Here is a 22,777-nt window from a genome sequence, read left to right as displayed (position 1 = left end):
CTAGAAATGGACATGCTCTGTATTGGAGAGAAGGGGAGTAGAGGCTCAATGGTGAATGCAAGGCTTCTTTGGCTACCCATTACTGATTCCTGTATTTATCAGTATAGATCATTCTAGATAGCTTTTAAAAATTTCTTGTTAGCAGGCAAGCTTGAATGGCCCATTGGACTTTTTGTAGTTGAATACTGAATCTGTTAATTCATGGCTGCCAGTTTTAATTAAATCCAGTATATGAAACTAAATTTGATTACCAACTTGACACTTATTGCAAATGTCAAAATGCACTGTAACACACGTTTTGAACTCTTTCCACTGGAAAAGCATGATATAAATAAACAATGATGATAATGATCAGTGGGCTGTTAGAAGGACTTTGAAAACATTTTGGTGCTCAGTTCAATGTCTATGAACATGTGCGTTCATCATAAAAACTTGGTTTTAGACCATGTTTTTCCACAGAAACTGCTTTAGTTGCCTTGTTAGATGATTTTCATTGTCAGTTAGATCATTGAAATTCAATCATGTTGGTCCTTTTCGATTTATCAGTAACATTTGATACTATATAGCAGGGGTAGGCAAACTCCAGTCCTCAAATGCCTCAGGCTGGTGTTACGATCCTGCTCGTGGACCCCATCCCGCGAGCAGGCCCTCACTTACCGCTAGGCCGCTCCCCGCGGCTCGGCCGCCAGCGCTGTCATCCTGCCTGACGCCACTGACGAAGTTTTTGCAACCTTGGTGCCACCTTCGAGTCGCTGCTTCTTTGCGGCGTAGAGCTGCCCCGAGACACTTTCATCTGTGTGGTGTGATGCTGCCGCTCTTCCATCTTCGCAGCGGGAGGCTGGCTTCTCCCTGAGCGGCAGAGGGAAGCCGCTGCCACTGTGACGTCATCTTGCGGCTTGGAGGCCACCTCTGACACCTGCTTGTTCTTCGCGGCCTAGAGGCCGCGAATGTCCATGGTCCTGCTTTCTCCCTGAGCCCTCCTCTAGGCACCGGCGCGCGCCTCTTCTTGGTATTTAAAGGGCCAGTGGCGGGAAAAGCCCGTGGCCCCACCGGAAGTCCTCTTCACTCAACTTCCTGCTTCAGCCCTATTTAAGGGCTCACTTCCAGTTCCTCGGGGCCTTCAGATCTGGTCTTCACAGTTGTCTGTGTTCCTCTTCGGGTCAAGGTCCTCTGTGGTCTACACTTGTCTAGATGGCTTTTCATTCTGTATTCCTGGTCTCCTCGTTCTGATGTTCCTGGTCTTGTTCCTCGTCAGAGCTCCTTCGTCGCCTGTTCCATGTCCTGATGCTCCGTGGTTCCATTCCTGAGTCCTGATGTTCCAGATGTTCCGTGTTCCTGATGTCTTGGTCCTGATGCCTTTGTCTTCGCCTCTTCAACCTGTTCCAAGTTTTCTGTGTGTCCACCTTTCCTAGTGTGCCACTGTTGTGGTCCGTGACCAGCCCATGGGGGGCTGTGTAGGGCGCTTCAAGGTACAAGGCCTTTTTCTCGTCTGCAGCGCAAGTCTCCAGAAGACCCTTGTTTTTAATGTTCCTAGTTCTGAGTCTTGAATCTTGTCCTGGTCTTTGAGTTCCTTGCTTGCTTCCGTCCATGCCCAAGACTCTGCCAGAACCTGCTCCGCTCCAGCGTGGATCCGCGACCAGCCACAGGTGGCTGTGTAGGGTGCGTCCCAGTGTAGGTCTCTACTGAATCTTCGATATGTTCCAGTCTCAAGTTTCACTACTTTGCCTGGAGTCTGCTTTGTGCTCAGCGTGGTCCGCGACCAGCCATGGGCGGCTGTGTAGGGTGCGCTGCGATGCACTTCTCACCTAGTACTTTCGCCTGAGTCTTCTGAGTAACCTGAATCCTTGTCCGAGTCTTCTGAGTAACCTGAATCCTTGTCTGAGTCCCTCCAAGTTCCAAGTCTTTGTCTGAGTCCTTCCAAGTCTTCATCTGAGTCTTCCAAGTAACCTGAGTCCTCGTCTGAGTCCTTCCAAGTTCCAAGTCTTTGTCTGAGTCCTTCCAAGTCTTCATCTGAGTCTTCCAAGTAACCTGAGTCCTCGTCTGAGTCCTTCCAAGTTCCAAGTCTTTGTCTTGTTCCTGTCCTCAGCCTCCATCTGGCCTCACGCACTCGTCGTTCCCAAGCGGCGGGTCCAAAAGGGCTTTCGAGTGGCTGGAGGGATACTCCTGAGACCAGCATTGCATTGCTGGGTCTCCTTGGTGCGTCTATGTCCAGCGGAGGGCTGATCCTGCCTGGTGCCTGTTCCGAGTTCCTTGCTTTAGTTCTAGTCCTGCTTTGTTCCTGCTCTGCCTATGCTTGCATGCGCTCACCTCCCACTGTGCGGCACAGGGCTCCTCTCTGAGTCGTGCCGTGGTTCAAGGGTTCATGCTCTCCCATTAACTAGCGGTCATGCCCATATCAGGACCTGTAGGTCGCGGTCGCAACAGCTGGTCAGGTTTTCAGATAAAAATGAACATAAAAAGAGGTCTAATATGTGGTCCAAATTATTCCTACACAATAATTCAAAAAACTATTACAATCCACATTTATTACATTTGTTACACTTATTACATTTTTTACGTCAGCATTCAAAACACAAAATCAGTACAAAATACCTGAGGTGCATCCCGAATGGTAAAACCCTGTTTCCCTGTACGTACCCGGATCAGTCCGGGTTACTGAGTAATACTGATGGACTGTGGGTGGCACCTCAGTATATAGGGCAGAGTCTGTCAAAGCTTTCTCTGTCTCCATCTGCTGGAGGGGGAGGCAAAACCCAGGAGTCTGGACTGATCCGTGGTACTACAGGAACAAAAATTATCAGGTAAGAACCAGTTTTCTTATACTATATAATACACTATCTCATTATAAAACCCATCACATATTACCAATCATACCATCAAACCCTCACACACATACGAACACATACATACATACACTCATTAAAACAATACCATCACTCTGTAAAACACAAATCTTTTATAATGTGTTACAATATCCTTCTTATGTATTAACCCACTAATCTTTTCCTATTAACTTTACTCACTGTTGCGCACGTCGGTCACAGACGGCTGCAACCTCTCACACTCACCTCTTTTCTGGCTACTTCGTCAATTCTCAGAAGAGTGGCGGCCTCCGCCAGCGAACGCCGACTTCCCTGGTATCTCCTGCGTAGTCTATCTTGACGATATACAGGTTTTTTTCCCAGAATTTCCAGGACTTTCAGCTGGATGTCATTAAGATTCTCCAGCGATTGAGAGGCCATCACTTAAATGCCAAATTGGAAAAATGCTCTTTTCATCAAGAATCCGTTCCAGTCGGGTTTTCACCAACCACCAAGTTCAGGGCTCTTGTTGGTAACTGTTTGATTCAAATTTCCTGCCATCCCCTGCCATTGATGCAGAGAATAATGTTGGAGTTGCATCAAAGGTGAGCATAAGGCTTAATGGTTAAGGGTAGTAACCGCCGTGTCAAGCAAGTTACCCCGATGCTTGTTTATCCCGACTGCACAGATCAATGCCTTGTTGGATGTTGTCTGATTGTAAATCCTCTTTTCCACATTTCCCCCTGCTGTTGAAGCAGAGAGCAACGCTGTATATGCATTCAAAGTGATGTATCAGGCTTAATTGGTTTAGGGTAGTAACCATCATAATAAGCAAGCTACCCCCATGCTTATTTGTTTACCCAGATTGTGAAGTTCAGTCCTTTTTGGTTGTTATTTGAATGCAAATCCTCTTTTCCACATTTCCCCTTGCCGTTGAAGCAGAGAGCAATGTTAGAATTGCATTAACCGTGCGAAGGCTTATTGAGTAAGGGTAGTAATCACCAGGTAGTAGCCTCCACTCCAGTATTCCACCCCCATGGATCATCTCTTCATTCCCATCCTCTAGCCTTTATGAATCCACAGTGTTTATCCCATGCCCCTTTGAAATCCTTCACAGTTTTAGTCTTCACCATTTCCTCCAGAAGGGTATTCCAGGCATCCACCACCCACTCCATGAAGAAATACTTCCTGACATTGGTTCTGAGTCTTCCTCCCTGGAGCTTCAAATCGTGACCCCTAGTTCTACTGATTTTTTTCCAGCGTAAAAGGTTTGTTGTTGACCATGGATCATTAAAACCTTTCAAGTATCTGAAAGTCTGTATCATATCACCCCTGCTCCTTCTCTCCTCCAGGGTATACATATTTAGGTTCTTCAATCTCACCTCATAAGTCATTTTATGAAAACCAGCCACCTTTTTGGTTGCCCTTCTCTGGACCGCCTCCATCCTGTCTCTGTCCCTTTGGAGATACGATCTCCAGAACTGAACACAGTACTCCAGTTGAGGCCTCACCAAGGCCCTGTACAAGGGGATCATCACTTCCTTTCTCTTACTAGATATACCTCTCTCTATGCAGCCCAGCATTCTTCTGGCTTTGGCTATCGCCTTGTCACATTGTTTCGCCAACTTTAGATCATTAGACACTATCACCCCAAGGTCTCTCCTGCTCCGTGCACATCAGCCCTTCACCCCCCATCATATACACTTCTTTCAGATTTCACACCCCATATGCATGACTCTGCACTTCTTGGCATTGAATCTCAGCTGCTATATCTTCGACCACTCTTCCAGCTTCCTTAAATCCCATCTCATTCGCTCCACTCCTTCTGGCGTGTCCACGCTGTTGCAGATGTTAGTATCATCCGCAAAAAGGAAAACCTTACCTTCTATCCCGTCCGCAATGTCGCTTACAAAGATATTGAACAGAACTGGTCCCAACACCAATCCTTGTGGCACTCTGCATAACACTGCTCTCTCTTCAGAGTAGGTTCCTTTTACCATCACACAATGTCTTCTGCTCATCAACCAGTTTGTAATCCACACCACCAGCTTGGCACTTACTCCCAAGCTTCTCATTTTATTCACAAGCCTGCTATGTGGGACTGTGTCAAAAGCTTTGCTGAAATCCAAGTAGATCACATTGAGCGCTCTTCCTCGATCCAATTCTTGAATCACCCAATCAAAAAAATCAATCAGATTTGTCTGACAGGACCTTCCTCTAGTGAATCAATGTTGCCTCAGATCAAGCAATCCTCCTGACTGTAGATAGTTCACTAAACTTTCCTTCATCAGAGTCTTCATTAATTTTCCCACCACTGAGGTGAGGCTAACTGGCCTATAGTTTCTAGCTTCCTCTTTGCTACCACTCTTGTGGAGCGGGACCACCACCGCTCTTCTCCAATCACTCGGCACCACTCCCGTTTCCAGTGATCTATTGAACAGGTCATGCAGCAGACTCACCAGCACATCTCTGAGCTCCCTCAGTATCCTGGGATAAACCTCATCATACTCCATAGCCTTGTCTACTTTCATTTTTCCTAGTTTTTCCCATACTTTCTCTTTTGTAAACAGAGTTTCATCTACCCCATCTAAAGTCTTGTCAACCAGCAAAGATCTTTCTCCAGGGTCTTCTTTAGTGAATAACGAACTGAAGAATTTGTTTAATATTTCCAAAATTTCTTCATCTCTTTCCACACATTGATCATTGTCATTTTTCAATTTCATTATACCACTTTGGACCTTTTTCCTTTCTCAAATATGTAAAAATGTTTTGTCACCTTTCTTTACCTATTTGGCAATCCTTTCTGCTGCCTGACTTTTAGCTTTCTTGATTTCCTTCTTTGTCTCCTTCAGTTTCACCAGATATTCTTCCCTGTGTTCCTCATTTTGGGAGCCTTTATATTTCTTGAACGCTGTTCTTTTTGCTTTTATTTTATCTGCTACCTGCTTTGAGAACCAGATTGGTTTCTTATGTCTCTTACTTTTGTTTACTTTTCTAACATATAGATTTGTTGCCTTTCTAATTGCTCCTTTTAGTTTGGCCGACTGTTGTTCCACCTCTCTCATTTTCTCCCAGTCTTCTAGTTCTACCTCCAGGTATGTCCCCATTGCGACAAAGTCTGTATTTTTGAAATTCAAAACCCAGTTCTTCATGTGACTTCTCTGCATCCTGTTTGTGATATCAAACCATACCATTTGATGATCACTAGTGCTGCGGTGGGAACTCACCCAGACAATAGAGACATTATCCCCATTAGTGAGCACTAACTCGAGTATCACATCCTCCCTCATGGGTTCCATTGCTATTTGTTTGAACAGAGCCCCTTGACTGGAGTTTATACTTTCCCAGGTTGGAGCTAGTGTGAGAGGGACCTTATAGGTATGTAGTGGCCTGGAGTAGCCAACCTGCAAGTTGATGTGCTCAGGATAAATCCAGTAAGGCGTGGGGCCCTGCAGGGGCCACCTGCCTTCAAGGGAGGAGGCTTGAGGCCATGGACTGGATAAAGGTTTTTTTCCATCGATAAGCAGAATGAATTAGCTCATTACATGTGGGTGACATCATCTGGCAGCATTGAATGGACTCTTCTCTCCAATCTAGTAGAGTTTTGAGCTCTGCTGAGCATGGGCAGGAGTTCTCACATGGGCGTTGCTTCATTAGTCTTCTCTTTCCTTTTTTTGTGAGCACAACAGGGATGTGAATTCAGTCTCTCCTAATTTTTTTTCGATAAAAATCCTTAAAACCTTTTAAATGTGATATTTTTTCTTCAGTCTCAATGCCTCAGCAGCCCCACAACAGCACTTTTAAGTGCTACCACCCCAAAAAATGAAATCAAGAAGTATGGCCTTCTCTTCCATTATGCCTGGCTAGAGAAGTCAACAATGGTAAGTGGGTTTAAAAGTTGTATCTGTGGAAAGATTATATCCCTCACCAACGGGCACAAATTGTGTTACCAATGCCTTTGACTAGAACATGACCAGAAGAATTGCTATGCCTGTGGATGTATGTCCCTATGCTCACAGATTTTAGGGTGCTTTGCATTGAGGAATTGCATAAATCTCTCCAGAGTCATAGTAGATCCTTATCCTGCAGTGCTGCCTTGCCTACCTTGCCAGGAAAAGAGTTGAGTAAGAGCTCCTCTAATACTCCCATGTCCACTCAGACCATTGCTGCAGTGTTAGAGTTCCACCAGCTACCCTGTATTATAGACAAGGTGGCATCAAATCACTGGAGCTAATATAGCCTGCACTGAAGAGGCACAAATAATATAAGGGGTGAATTTTTAAAGCATTGCTCGCGTTATAATGCGAGTATATGCACAGCGCGTGAGCAATGCATATTTTAAGAGCTGCAAATTATGTACGTATGTGTGTGAGCTTGAGACATGTGCATAAATCCGTATTTTAAATCTGGCAGTTGCAGTGCACGGAGGGCTGTTAGCTGTGCATGTTTATTTCTGCTCTTGATGAGGGATAAGTCTTCATTAATCTCTATTTAGGCCTAAATCGTCTGGGTGAGGGGTCTGAGTCAGCTGAAGGAAGTTCATGCTGAAGAACCAGAGGGGTCTAGGTGACCTCAAAATGGACCGGGCAAACTGGTGGACTAATTGGTAAAACTGGGAATGGCCTTTACGCGAGCATGTTTTAAATTCCAGTTACTTGTCCATGTTAAAACCAACAAAGTCCTAAAATGAGAAATACATTTGCTTGAGTAACCACTTAAAATTAGGAGCACACATATGCATGGTAGGTCTATTTTAAATCATATGTGGGTAATTATGCATGATTTAAAATTCCAGTGTATGTGCACTTTCATAAGAACATAAGAACATAAGAAATTGCCATGCTGGGTCAGACCAAGGGTCCATCAAGCCCAGCATCCTGTTTCCAACAGAGGCCAAACCAGGCCACAAGAACCTGGCAATTACCCAAACACCTAGAAGATCCCATGCTACTGATGCAATTAATAGCAGTGACTATTCCCTAAGTAAACTTGATTAATAGCAGTTAATGGACTTCTCTTCCAAGAACTTATCCAAACCTTTTTTGAACCCAGCTACACTAACTGCACTAACCACATCCTCTGGCAACAAATTCCAGAGATTTATTGTGCGTTGAGTGCCCATAAGTCCGTGTATGGGCACTATTTTAAAGTTACTGTCCCTGCAAAGCGCATTGGCACTGGCACCATTGAGGCAGCCATCATTGGCACTGTCACTGCAAGCAGCCTCGCCTTTCTCAATGTGCAATGCATCTACTTGTCTGACGCCATCTTCCACCGTGGCACTCAATGCACTGAGGTGCTCGATGCACCAGTGCACTCAATGCTCAATGCTCCGATGCCACTGAAGTGAGCAGCCTCAATGCACACTGACTCCTCTACTCTTCGGTCATACAGTGCACAGGATCCTATATCATATGATGCTGCAATGCACAGTGCAAAGACATATGACGCAGCTCCAACACAACCAATGTGATATTGTCAATCTGCATCAGATTCCTTGATACATGTCTCCGAAGACCCATCAAAGCATGCCAAGATATCCAAGAGGTCTAAACACTACCCCATTAAAACCACCAACACACCCAACTCAGATTTACTTTGCCAACACAGCTTTACACAGCCTATCCTACATCTGCAGGAGAAAGGGTCAGGTTGCCCTCCCCCTCCAATAACCAGGGCACTTACTCCATCTAGACTCTGCCTGTAGATTGTAGAACCAGTATCCTCTATAGTATCACTTACTTCTGATAAGCCACCCATTATCATGCAGGAGCCTGTCCTGATCTTGGAAGAGGATGTCCCACCTCCTACGTCAGGCGATAGGACATATCAGTCGCTCAACCAAATTGCAGATTTGGTGAAGTGTTTTTTTACCTCTCTGACCAAGGAGATGGAAGGAACATTCCAGCCTCTTCTTTCTATTATTGCTAAGATAATAATACAGACCGGAGTCCCTATCTCACCTATAGGGCTGAATGCATCTTCAGAACCCTTGATTAGACAATGAAGAATCCCTATCGCAATAGATTCTAGGAGGTCAGACATTTTAGACCTGGCCATTCCTCCTTGGAGTCAACTGGAAGCCCCTCCCAGTTCGCCCTTCATTATTGGAGTCCTGTACTTTTAAAGTTAGATGAAGACTTACCCTCCAATCCACTTCCATATCCTCTGGACTACACCTTGCCTATCCTAAGTTTGTGGAAAAAAATGGATATAGCACTGGGTATCCATGTTTGCAAAGACAAAGACCCCTGTTCTGAGCTCCTTTGCCTTCTTCAGATATTGGATGCTCCCGCTGAACCTGCAGCCCTTCCAGTTCACAACATCTTTAACGTTGAGAATGTGGGAAATTCCTATTTTGAGCACTCCTATGGCTAGAAAGCTGGACCTCAAATACAGAGTCCAGCAATTTCTGTGCTTTGTTATCGTCTACTTGCCTCACCTGTTTGTAGTAGTTGAGTCTGCTCTGAAAAAAGCGAAGACAGGGATTCACTTGAATTCTCCCCCTGCAAAGGACCAAAAATTCCTAGATAACTTTGGCAAGGAAATTTTTCAGAATGCAATGCTATCTGCTTGCATTACTATCCACTAATTCTATGTAGTGCAGTATATTCATGACTGCATTCTAAAACTGAAACCTTTCCTACCTGATAGTAAGCAAGGCATTTATTATCCTCAGTCACTCCTGGATGCAGAAGAGAGCATCCACCACCTATTTTGATCAGTCTACAAATCCTTTGATTCTGTTTCACGTATTTCCTCAGCCTCCATTAGTGCTAGAATTGTGGCATGGCTTTGAGCAAGTAGCATCCACAGAATATCCATCAAAAACTGGCAGATGTCCCCTGCTTGGAGGAGAATCTTTTCAGCGAAAAGCTCCAGGAGATGGTCACTCAGATAAAGGACCAAAATGTGGCAATGCAATCGCTGTCAACGGCTCCTGAACAGCCCTTCATGGTGAGATGTCATTTCTACCCATTCAAACGACTATGTTTCCACAGAAGGCCCTACTGGTCTTTTCAGTAGTACTGTCTGTCACTCCCTACAACCCAGTGTCATAAGTCACTTTCAGTCACGCCTCAACAAAGAGCACCATTTGCCAAAAACCACAAAACAGGCCCAGCAAAAACCAGGGTCTAGTTTTTTATCTCTCCGAACAATCCATTCCCCGATTCTTGTTAATTGCGGCCCGGGTTCTACTCCTGGTATGGGAACCAGGAATTCTCATTCTCCCAGTAGGATGAAGAATCCAATATTTCATAGAGGAGTTGTATCTGATCACCAAGGATTCCTGGGTCTCCAAATTGTAAAGTCTGGGTATCAGTTGCATTTTCCCCATTCACCATCCTTTCCACATTGTTCGGTATTCCATCTGGATCAGTCTTATCTACCACAGCTTTGACTGGAAGTCCAATAGCTTCTCCAACAACAAGTAATAGAGCCAATTCCAGTGATTCAACATACGCTGGGTTTCTATTCCTGATGTTTTCTTATCCCCAGGAAAACATGGGGTTTTCAGCCCATTCTAGACTTGGGATATTTGAATAAACATAATATTCCAAGAGAAATTAAAAATGAACTCCCTCTGCACAATCATTCCTTACATAAGGAAGGATGAATGGATGTATGTCTTGGATCTAAAGAATGCCATCACTCACATTCACCATTCACATTGGTGCTATCTTCTCTTCTAAGTGGAGTCTTCCCACTGCCAGTATAAAGTACTCCTGTTTGGCCTCCTGTCTGTCCCGAGAGCCTTTATGAAATGTGTCATGGAAGTGGCAGCTCATCTCCGTCACCAGGTAATACAAGTCTTACCAGACCTAGGCGATTGGCTTATTTCTCAACCTACTCTCCTCTCCACGCTCGTAAGCCAGAAGACTCCTCATAGTCCTTAGTCATACTGCAATTGCCAACCACTGACTCACCTTCATATCTGCTATCTCTGGTAGTATATGCATATGTAGTGGGATCAACTAATTCAACTGCTTTCAATTCTAGTGCAGATAACAGCACCTATGAAACGGGAGTTGCAGTGGTGATTGCAGCCCCAAATTCTCTAGGAAAAAGCCCCTCTTTGCACGCTGCCCTATCAATTGATATTGGCAATGTATGCCTCCACCAAAGGGTCAGGAGCATACTGCTATGTTTTTGAGGTGTTTGGTGGATTCTTAGGGCTACAGTGATGGAGACTCCCACGGGGAGGAGCCCCGCAGGGAACTGTAGCACCAGGCTAGACTCAGATGCACTAAACACAGAGATAATAACTTTACTATGCAGCTTGCAGAGTTCACCAGAGGTGGCAGTAGAGAGGAATTTCGGTAGTAGCAGTCAGGGATCCTTGGCGGAGGAGACCCATCCCACAATGGTGGCGTGAGGCTCTGATGCAGGTATCAGTGAGGAGCTGTAGGTGAGACAGATTGAAGATGTTAGTACTCACTCTCAGAAGCTGTAATGTAGAATTCCCAGCAGGCAGAAGAGATGGTAGCAGGCACCAGGAAAGATAGCACAGGCCCTTGAGGAGCAAGTACCTGGAATCAGGATAGGCACCTGTAAGAGAGAGTAAAGGGCCCCCGAGGAGCGGGTACCCAAGTTAGTGGAACCCCAGAGAGTGTAGAGAGCTTTCAGCATCAGCGAGAAGCGGCAGAGCAGCTTAGACCGAAACAAATCCAATTCTTGCTAACTCAATGGTGGTTAGCAAATGGGCAGGCTAAATATTCGGAAGCAGTGACGTCACTCGAGGGGGACGCCCCCGAGGTTCGCACCAACACTGCAATAAAGATGTGAGACATGCTCGCAATCGCATGCTCTAGAAAGCCCTCAGGTAAAACATGGCGGGATGCCACGCGATAGCCGCTCGGGGGACGCCGGAGGGTGCGACAAGGAAACACTACGGACGCCATTCTCCTGAGGCTGGTGGAGAAAGCTGAAATAGAGGTGAGGCATGTGGGACGAAGCCGTCTGAGTCCAGACACAACACATATAATAGGACTTTTCGAACACATGGCCTCTGGACTCTTCGAGACAGCTGCTATCTAATCAGTCTACTAGAATTGAGAGCGATTAGATATGCTTTATCTGCATTTGCATATTTCCATCAGGGAAAGAGCATCCTGATTCAAACTGACAACCAAATTTCCATGTTTTAAGCAAGAAGGAACAGAATCGTGGTTTCTCTGCCAGGAAGCCCTAAAAATCTGGAATTGGACAGAAAGAAAAAAAGCTGTGCTATAGGCCACCTATCTGATGGACATCTCCAACATGCTGGCAGATCGACTCAGCAGAATGTTTCAATCACACAAGTGGTCTCTACAACAGTCAGTGGCTGACAGATTCTTCAGTTTATGGGGTCTGCCGTCAATAGACCTAGTCACATCACAATAGAATGCAAAACTAAATCAATTCTGCTTATTTGTATCCAGTGATTACAAACTAGCTCAGGATGTTTTCCTCCTCAGTTGAGGACAAAGTCTTATGTATGCTTTCTCATCATTACCACTTATTATGAGAACAGTGCAGAAGGCTCTTCAGGGCCACATCCATTTGATCGTTATATCTCTGGCATGGCCCAGACATATCTAGTATGCATATCTCATAAAACATTCCATCAGTCCTCCAATATACCTGGGAACAAATCCTGCATTGTTAACTTAGAAAGAAGGGACACTGTATCACCCAGTCTTTCAGGCCTCACAGCTTGGATGTTGAGTTCTTAGTGATCATAACTCTCCACTTACCTACAGAGATGAACATCTAATCTGATCTAGAAATTCTTCAACTAGAGGAGATTATGCCTTCAAATAGAATAGGTTCTCCAAATAGTGTCAACAAAACCCTTTGGACCCATTTTCTTGTGAATCTAAATATCTGCTGAAATACTTGGTCCACCTTTCTCACTCGGGTCTCGCCACCTTCTTGGTGTGAGTACACCACAACACGAACGCAGTGAACCATACTCAACGGGATGGCAAACCGATGTCTACTTATCCACTGATATCTCATTTAATGAAAGGCCTATGGTATGTTAAGCCCCCATTATCCCAGGACAAGCAGGATGCTAGCCCTCACATATGGGTGACATCATTGATGGAGCCCTATTGCAGAAAACTTTCTGTCAAAGTTTCTAGTAACTTTTGACTGGCACTCTGAGCCTACTGAGCATGCCCAGCATGCCATGATACTCTCAGCCACAGGGGTCTCCCTTCAGTCTTCGTTTTTCCGCGCTGCTGTGAGCATCACAGAGCAGGAGCCTGTGTGAGTTTTTCTCACAGTTTGTCTGACTAAAAAAATCAGATTTCAGAACCATTTATTCTCTCCCATATCGGGGTCTTGTAGGTTACCACCGGCTGGTGAGTAAATCTTAGTCTCTTTTTACTCTTTGAGTAAAATTTTTTCCTCTCACGTTTTCTTTCATTTTCATCGACGGCTGTCGACGAAAAAATATGGCTATGGGATTTAAAAAATGTCCCAACTGTAATCGGACAATGTCCATTACAGATCCACACCTCGAGTGTGTTCTCTATTTAGGAGAAAAGCATGACGTAACAACTTGTCCCAAGTGTGCAAAAATGACCGCGAAGGGAAGAAAGGCCCGTCAAGAAAAGATGGAGCATTTATTCCATCTACAGCTTCTGCCATCGACTCAATCGTCTCCGGCCAGAATCTCAAAATGTATAATAATGAAAAAATGTCGTCCGGAAGGGTCAGGGGATCATGCATTGCCGACACCATCGATAGCATCGACGAAGTCAGCGACCGAACACCGTCCGAAGCATCACCATCAGCACCGACACCCATCGATACCAGAGGCGCTTTTCTCTCCAGAGGAATCGACCGCGAAATGGCCTAGACTCCGGGAAACACTGGTGCCTTCGACGCCGAGGCCTTCATCCCAAGTCGAAACACCAATGGTCGAACCTCCACAGGGCCCTGTGGAAGGACCATCGACACCTCCACCGCCACCATGTGTAGCTGCTCTGCCTGCACCAGCTATCACGGAGGAATTGTCAGATTTTATCCGTCAAGCGGTGCTCCAAGCCTTGAAGAATCAACAGACGTCAATACTGGTGCCCGCACCGATGCCGGTGCCTTCACCGAAGCCGGTGCCTGCACCGATGCATGTGCTTGCATGATGCCGGCGATCTCGCCAATGCCAGTGCCTGCACCGATGCCGGTACCACAGACGAAGTCTATACCGAGGCGACTATCGATGCCGATGCCCAACCTGATCCCATCGATGCTGATGTCACCTGGGGTTCCAGGACATCTGGAATTTGCACTGTACCAGCTTCTGATGAAAACATTTGATGAAATAGTCGGTGCTATTCCATCAACTCCATACAAGCCACGAGAAGAAGTCCCTGGAGGAATACCTTTAGATGATCCACAACCAGGTCCTTCAGGACTTTCTCGTCCAACAAGGTCTTCTCCGATGTCTCCACACCAGGACAATCCATATGATACCTGGGAAGACAGGCATACAGACACTTCGTCTGAAGGATTTATGTCTGATCCTTCCCCCTCCGGAAGAATGAAAGAAATCTCCACTGGAGGATTTATCCTTCACAAATTTTGTTCAGGACATGGCGGACACCATACCATTTACTCTGGTAGCCGAAGAGGACGCTAGACAGCAAACACTTGAGGTCCTCCAATTCGTGGACCCTCCAAAACAAGTTTTGGGTATACCTGTCCACGAAGTCCTCCTAGACTTACAGCACAGACTCTGGGAGCATCCATGCTCAGTACCATCCATAAATAAGAGAGTGGATACCACTTATTTGGTTCAATCTGTCCCCGGTTACCAGAAAGCACAACTGCCACATCAATCAGTTGTTGTGGAGTCTGCACAAAAGAAGTCAAAGCAGATAAGGCCTCATTCCTCAACACCTCCAGGCAAGGATCATAGATTCTTGGATTCCCTGGGCAGGAAAATGTATCAAGGAGCCATGCTAAACACAAGAATTGCATCATATCAATTATACATGACGCAATATCAAAGAAACCTGTGGAAACAGATGCAAGATTTTTCAAATTCGTTGCCACAGCAATATCATGAAGCAGCCCAAGCAATCATACACAAAGGACTTGAAGCTGGCAAGCACGAAGTCCGAGCCGCTTATGATAACTTTGAAACGGCTTCCAGAGTAGCAGCTTTTGGTATAAGTGTGAGGCGCTGGGCATGGCTTAAAGCCTCGGACCTCAGGCCTGAGGTCCAGGAAAAGTTGGTTGATTTGCCATGTGCTGGTGACAACCTTTTTGGCTCTAAGTTACAAGATGCTGTAGCACAATTAAAGGAATATACAGAAACCCTGTGCCAACTGTGTTCAGTTCCACAGGACTCTGCTACACCAGCATCTCGCCGACCTCCAAGGAAGGAATCTTGACGACATTTCTATAGACAGAGGCGTTATTACCCTCCAGCATCAAGAGGCAGATCTTCTAGGCCACAGCAAAGATCTCAGCCCAGGCAACCTAGAGCTGCTAGGTCTCAACCTCTGCCACAGACGGGACCAGCTGCAGGCTTTTGAGGCCATCACCAGAGACCAAAGCCATCTCTACAACCCTCAACCAGATCTACTGGTAGGAGGCTGAGTATCCTCCTTTTACAACCATTGGATACAAATAACAACAGACCAATGGGTACTCGCAATAATATCTCGATGATACTAACTCAATTTTGTCTCAATTCCAACGGATTCTCCTCCAAAACATTTTCCATTAAGCGAAAATCGCATAATTCACCTACAAGTAGAATTATCCACCCTTCTGAGAGCCAGAGCTGTAGAGCTGGTGCCCCAGACTTAGCAGGGCAGAGGATTCTATTCCTGTTATTTCCTCATTCCAAAGAAAACCGGAGGCCTACGTCCCATCCTAGATCTCAGAAATCTCAACAAATTTCTGAAGAAGGAAAAGTTCAGGATGGTTTCTCTAGGCACCATGCTTCCACTTTTTCAAACAGGAGACTGGCTTTGTTCTCTGGATCTACAAAATGCTTATGCTCACATTCCAATATTCCCTCCTCATCCCAAGTATCTGCGCTTCATGGTGGGTCATCAACATTTCCAGTACAGAGTACTACCATTCGGACTTGCCTCAGCTCCCAGAGTATTCACGAAATGTCTGGCAGTAATAGCAGCACACTTACACAAGGAAAATGTCCATGTCTTCCCCTATCTAGACGACTGGCTCATCAGAAGTCAATCTCAACAAGGAGATCTGCCTTCTCTCAGTCAAACAATTACTCTACTTCACTCCATGGGCTTTCTCATCAATTATCAAAAGTCCCATCTCATTCCGTCTCACTTGCTTCAATTCATCGGAGCAGAATTGAACACCATCCTCTCAAAAGCCTTTCTAACCGAGGATCGGGCAGAAACACTTTCCCTATTGGCAAACTCGCTACACTCAAAGAAACAAGCAACAGCTCATCAGTTTCTAACTTTACTAGGTCACATGGCCTCCACAGTTCATGTCACTCCTATGGCAAGGCTCACCATGAGAGTAACCCAATGGACATTAAAATCACAATGGATCTAAGCCATTCAACCACTGTATTCTCCAATTCAAGTAACCCACCAGCTACGTTTGTCTCTATTATGGTGGGCGAACAAGGACAATTTGCGCAAGGGCCTACCCTTCCAACAACCAGTCTAACAGATAACTTTAACTACAGATGCATCCACCTTGTGTTGGGGAGCTCACATAGACAATCTCCAGACCCAGGGTACTTGGACAAAACTCGAAGCAACATTTCAAATCAATTTTCTGGAACTTCGAGTTATATGTTATGTGCTGCATGCGTTCAAGGACTGCCTTTCACACAAGGCTGTTCTGATTCAAACGAACAATACAGTAGCCATGTGGTACATGAACAAGCAGGGAGGTACGGGCTCGTATCTCCTTTGTCAAGAAGCCGCTCAGATTTGGGACTGGGCCCTGACACATTCCATGTTTCTCCGAGCCACTTATCTTGCGGGCATCCACAACGTAGTTGCAGACCGCCTCTGTCGTCAGTTCCAACCACACGAGTGGTCCCTGGATCCCTTGGTAGCGACCGGGATATTTCAGTGTTGGGGACAACCAACAATAGATCTCTTTGCATCACACCTGAATCACAAAGTGGACAGATTCTGTTCTCTACACAAACAGAAAAACCAGCCAGCCAAGGATGCCTTTGCTTGCCCTTGGAACTCAGGCATTCTATACTCGTATCCTCCGATACCGCTCATAACCAAAACTCTAGTGAAGCTAAACAGGACAAGGTGCCCATGATACTCATAGTCCCGCATTGGCTTCAACAAGTATGGTTTCCCACACTTCTAGACCTCTCGATCAGGGATCCAATTCGCCTGGATGTAGCTCCCAATCTCATAACTCAGGATCATGGTTGGTTGCGCCATCCCAACCTTCAGTCCCTATCCCTGACAGCATGGATGTTGAAAGCTTGATTTTACAACTACTCAATCTTTCAACCAATGTATCTCAAGTGCTTATAGCTTCACGTAAACCTTCCACACGAAAGAACTATTCTTCGAAATGGAAAAGATTTTCTTTGTGGTGCAGGCAAAAGAGTATTGATCCTTTCTCCTGCCCACAACTTCTCTACTAGACTACTTATGTCATCTTTCAGACTCTGGTCTCCAGACATCATCTGTAAGAGTACATTTAAGTGCAATCTCAGCTTACCATAACAAGATGGTAGATGCACCAATATCCATACATCCTCTTGTCAGTAGATTTATGAGAGGTTTAATTCACCTTAAACCATCAATTCGGCCACCAGTCACAGAATGGGATCTGAATCTGGTCTTAACAAGGCTCATGCATGCTCCTTTTCAACCCATGAATTCCTGTGATCTTAAATTTCTCACATGGAAGACTATCTTCCTCATAGCCATTACATTGGCTAGAAGGGTTAGTGAGTTACAAGCACTTGTCACGTACTCACCTTATACAAAATTCCTACATGACAGAGTGGTTCTCCGTACACATCCAAAATTCCTCACCAAGGTAATTATGGAATTCCACTTGAACCAATCCATAGTTTTACCCACATTCTTTCCAAGGCCTCATTCTCACCAAAGAGAACGGGCTTTACATACCTTGGACTGTAAGCGTGTGCTAGCATTTTACTTAGACCGCACTGCAGTCCATAGGAAATCCACTCAGCTCTTTGTATCTTATGATCCAAACAAACCGGGAAAAGCAGTGGGTAAACATATTCTCTCCAATTGGCTAGCAGATTGCATACAGTTTTGCTATGACAAAGCAGGCCTTGCTCTCCAAGGGCGAGTAAAGGCACATTCAGTAAGAGCGATGTCAACCTCAGTAGCACACTATTGTTCAGTGCCAATCCTTGACATATGTAAAGCAGCAGCATGGAGTTCTCTTCACACCTTTGCAGCTCATTACTGTTTAGATAAAGAAGGACGACAAGATTCAGCCTATGGACAATCTGTCTTAAAGAACTTGTTTCCAGTTTAATCTCAACTCCTTTTACATCCAACCTGCTGTGATCTTCGGCTGCCTCATTTTCAGCAACAATACTTCACTGTTGCTTCACTACAAAATGACTCAGCCTCTAGCTTGCTAATCACCCATATGTGAGGACTAGCATCCTGCTTGTCCTGGAATAAAGCAAAATTGCTTACCTTGTAATAGGTGTTATCCCAGGACAGCAGGATGTAGTCCTCATGAAACCCACCCGCCACCCCGTGGAGTTGGGTCCGATACTGTTTATTATTTTATTTTTTGCTAAAGCTTATTGCTACATACGAGACTGAAGGGAGACCCCTGTGGCTAAGAATATCATGGTATGCTGGGCATGCTCAGTGGGCTCAGAGTGCCAGTCAAAAGTTTCTAGAAACTTTGACAGAAAGTTTTCTGCAATAGGGCTCCATAAATGATGTCACCCATATGTGAGGACTACATCCTGCTTTCCTGGGATAACACCTATTACAAGGTAAGCAATTTTGCTGTATCAAGAAACCATCTGTTCTGTGGGACCTAAATGAGGACCTTTCCTAACTAATAAAGCCTCTGTTTGAGCCACTGGAGTCAGCTTCTCTAAAGAATCTGACATAGAAAGTGCTGTTCCTCATCTCAGTGACTTCAGCTAGAAGAATTGGTAAACTCCAAGCTCTCGTCCACTATCTTCTGTACATGCAATTCTTCCACAACTGGGTGGTTCTCTGTATTCACCCAAAATTTCTGCAAAAGGTAGTCTTGGCTTTCCATATAAATCAATCCATCGTATTGTCTACCTTCTTTCTTATGCCCCAAGTGAATGAAGGTGAAAAAGCTCTTCATACTTGGGTCTTCAAAAAGACCTTAGGATATTATAAGAAACAAACTCATCTGTATCATAAAATCTTCCAACTATTCATCTCATACGATTCCAGTAGGCTAGGAGTAGCAGTTGGCAAATGTACCTTGACTAAATGGCTGACTGAGGGCATTCACCACTGCTACAACTTAGCAGAACTGCAAATCATAGACCCTGTGAAAGCTCATCAAGTGAGAGCCAAGGCTGCTTCCATTGCTCATCCTTGAGAAGTACCTTTTGAAGATATTTGCAAATCTGCAACTTGATCTTCAGTTCATTCTTTTACCTCCCACTACTGCCTTGATAACCTCTCAAAGGCTGACAGTAAATTTGGACAAGTAGTTTGCGAAATCTGTTTTTCCTGTAGTCCACTCTCCATGGTGGAGGCTGGGTTGCTTTCTAAGTAAATGCTTTGCTGCAACCCACAGCTTGGAATTCCCAACATGTAATTGCTAATTCAGCATGCTTATCGATGGAGAAATTGTAATGGTTTTCTGTAGAAGGCAAGGTGAATTAGCCATGGAATGCCCATCCACATACCTGGAGAATTGATTAAATAGCTAGATTAGCTCTGATATGGACAGAGGAGGTTCATGAAGCAACGCCTGCACATACTTAGTAGAGCTTAAAGAGAGCTACTAGCTTGGAGAGACAAATCTGTTCTGTGGCGCTGGATGATATTTACCCACATATAATGACTAATTCACCCTGCTATCTATGAAATACAATTTATGATAAGCAAACTTTCCTCCCCATGAGAAAATGTCCAGGAACTAGGGTGGAGAAGAGGCACTTCTTCCCCTTGAGGAAAAAGGCCTAGAGGAATGAGAAAGGGGTTATTCTGAGATGAGGAATATCCTATGACGATTCCAGGTATGAAGAGTACCGGGGAGATCTGCACATAGGTGAAGTAGAGAGACAGAAGCGAAAATGTCGAGTGAAGAGGAAGTCGTGAGTAAATTCTAAGGGGGTGAACCTTGTTGCCCTACAGGTGGTTTTGAGTCTGGTATTGAAAATGAAGAGAAATATCCTGTCCCTGTACGTTGGGGTGAGAAACTGGTAGAGTGTACTGTGGGAAATGAAATCCTTAAATTCCTGTAAGGTGTTGGGAATGTGAATTTTAGAGGTCTATTTGATGTTCAAGTGAAGTCTAAGAGTCTGGTATGTTAACATTATGGAATACCATATGGCAAACTTTGGGAAAAATTTACTCTGACTGTATCCCATGAATTCTGAGAATTCAGCATTTCTCTGTCTGTCATGAGGTGCTTGGCTGGGGTTAGGATACACCCCCACAGGTATGGTATAGGACTCAGGGCTGGACAAGGGCTGGTCTTCTGCCTAGCCATCCCCCTCCTCCGCAAGTTGAGCTCTTGGTTTCCGGGGACCAGTAGGGCTTGGCTTCAGAACATCATGGCTGGTCACGGCTGGAAGCTGGGCTGGTCTTCTGTGTAGCCAACCCCATCCCCTACAGGTTGAGTTCTTGGGTTCTGGGGACTGGTAGGGCTTAGCTGGATGAGGCTGGATGAGGCTGGATAAGGCAGGACAGACTAGACAAGGTGGAGCAAGCACAAACTGGAACTAATGTCTGGCATAGGCTGGACATTTTGGGCAGAGACAGACTGTAAGCAGAGGTCAGGGTATTAGAACAAGCAGGGAACTGAGGACTGAATACTGGAACCAGTTGGACAAGACTGAACAGGATACTAAGCAGGGACTGAAAGTGGATCAGACACAGGCTTGGGTAGGACATTGAGCAGGGACTGGATACAGATACAGGCTTGGGCAGGATACTGAGTAGAGACGGACTGGATACAGATTGGGGCAAGGCAATAGCAAGGTAGGGAATAGTTACAAGGAACTGGACTGGGCAGGGTAGGACAAGACCTGAAAAGGGCAGGACTAGACAAGACAAGAGAGGACCAGACAAGGAGTAGACAAGACAACATGGAACAAAGAACAATGAGGCTCGAGGGCAGCAATACAGAAGGCCCGTAGGCTGCTAAGCATAATGCTTGGAGGCCTCTAGGTGAGGAGAGACATGAGTAAGCCACAGAGCAAGATACATGGAAATAGAAGGCTTGGAGCCTACAAGGCAAGGCCTAGTTAGGCTGCAGGACAAGGAGCAAAATGCAAGAAGGTCCAGAGGCCATAAGGCATGGAGCAAGATAATAGAGGCCAGGTCAGAGAGCCAAGGGTGATTCCAAGAAAGGCATCTTGGTTCTGGCAAGGCAGGTCTAAATGTGACTGGAGCTTGGGTGTGGTGCAAGCAGTGAGGCAGATCTTGGTGAGGCTGGAGGTGAAGCTCGTTGAGGACCTCTGGTGAAGGGGAGGCTGCACCACAGGCTGAATCAGGTGGTCAGTGAGGAGATGGCTAGGATTGGTAAGAACAGAGCTCACTTGAGGTTTCTGCTGGTGGGGCGGTGTCATAGCAGTCAGGATCAGGGCACAGTGAGCTGCCCGGCAGGTGAAACCATGACACTACCCCATTCTATTCCTATATATAGTGGCTGGATTAAAACTAGAAAGTAAGACTTTATGTTTATCTAAAAGTGGCATGCCTCCATTTAATGTTTTATTGGTGGCCAGCACTATGGAATAGCTTTAGGGGTAGAGTTTATGGAGGGGAGGATGATGGGGTTCTCCTTGACCAGTCCAGAGAATTGTAAACTACTCTTACTATTTCCATGAGGATCAACTTCACCATATGTATGACACATACAAATTAGAATCCACTAAACAAATTTGGGAGACAGGACCCTCCTTAACAGTGGAAACTTTCCAATCATTTTATGTACGCTAGGGTTAATATACTGATTATATAACCTATAAACTTTTTAATCTGCTAAGGTCCTCTGAGTGCTCAACGATGCTGACTTCATCTCTTCCTCTGCCACTGATAACATGTGCTCCTACTAGTTGTCCCTTTAAATGTTGCCATGATTTCATGAGTAGTAGTAGAGACAGAGCTGGTTTTTTGAAGTACTTCCAAATGAATGACCCTGTTTTCTTTCCTTTAGGTTGTGAAGCACTGGAGAAACTTGATCTGACAGTGAATTTTGTTGGTGAACTTTCGAGTATAAGGATTTTACAACATAACTTACATTTGAAAGACCTCTATTTGGTGGGCAACCCTTGCACTGAATTTGAAGGGTACAGACAGTATGTATTAGCTACTCTTCCACAATTGAAGGTGTGTCTGTTTTTTTTGGTACTAATTTCAGATGAAAGGATAAAAGTGTCACATTAAGAGAATATTCTACATCTGAGGTTCAATTTACTAGCAGATTTTGGAGTTAAAGTTTACTGGTATCTTGTACAATAATGTTTTTTTCCTAGTGTACAGTTACTCATGCTTTGTTACATTTATATTTGCTTTAGAGGGTGTGGGTTGGAATTGCTGTACTCATTTTCTTAGAAGAAGCTTAGTATAACTGTTTTCCTCTTTTAGGAAGCATAAAATATACTCTAATGCTGCTTTACACATTTTTTTTCTGGCAAATAGACCCCTAGATGCACTAAGGGGGTCATTTTCGTAGCGTATCGCACGCGAAAAGTCCCTTTTCATGTGCGATAGCTAGATCGGGGAGGAGTCGGGGCATCATTGGGGCGGACACGGCGGAAACTTCGCTGGCGGCGAAAAGATAAC

At 45.1% G+C, this 22,777-nt stretch overlaps 1 protein-coding gene across 1 annotated transcript in view; it reads left to right on the top strand.

The window, feature by feature from the left end:
* LRRC6 (leucine rich repeat containing 6) overlaps positions 1–22,777 on the top strand; it is a 328,530-nt gene that overhangs the window by 23,786 nt on the left and 281,967 nt on the right. The window contains exon 4 of the mRNA XM_029592046.1: positions 22,149–22,321. Within this exon, the coding sequence (XP_029447906.1) occupies positions 22,149–22,321 (173 nt within the window). The remainder of the gene's footprint in view (positions 1–22,148; positions 22,322–22,777) is intronic.

This window comes from Rhinatrema bivittatum, chromosome 2 (genome assembly GCF_901001135.1).
Source record: "Rhinatrema bivittatum chromosome 2, aRhiBiv1.1, whole genome shotgun sequence".
Taxonomy (NCBI): Eukaryota; Metazoa; Chordata; class Amphibia; order Gymnophiona; family Rhinatrematidae; genus Rhinatrema; species Rhinatrema bivittatum.
This window is presented reverse-complemented; position numbering and strand designations above follow the sequence as displayed.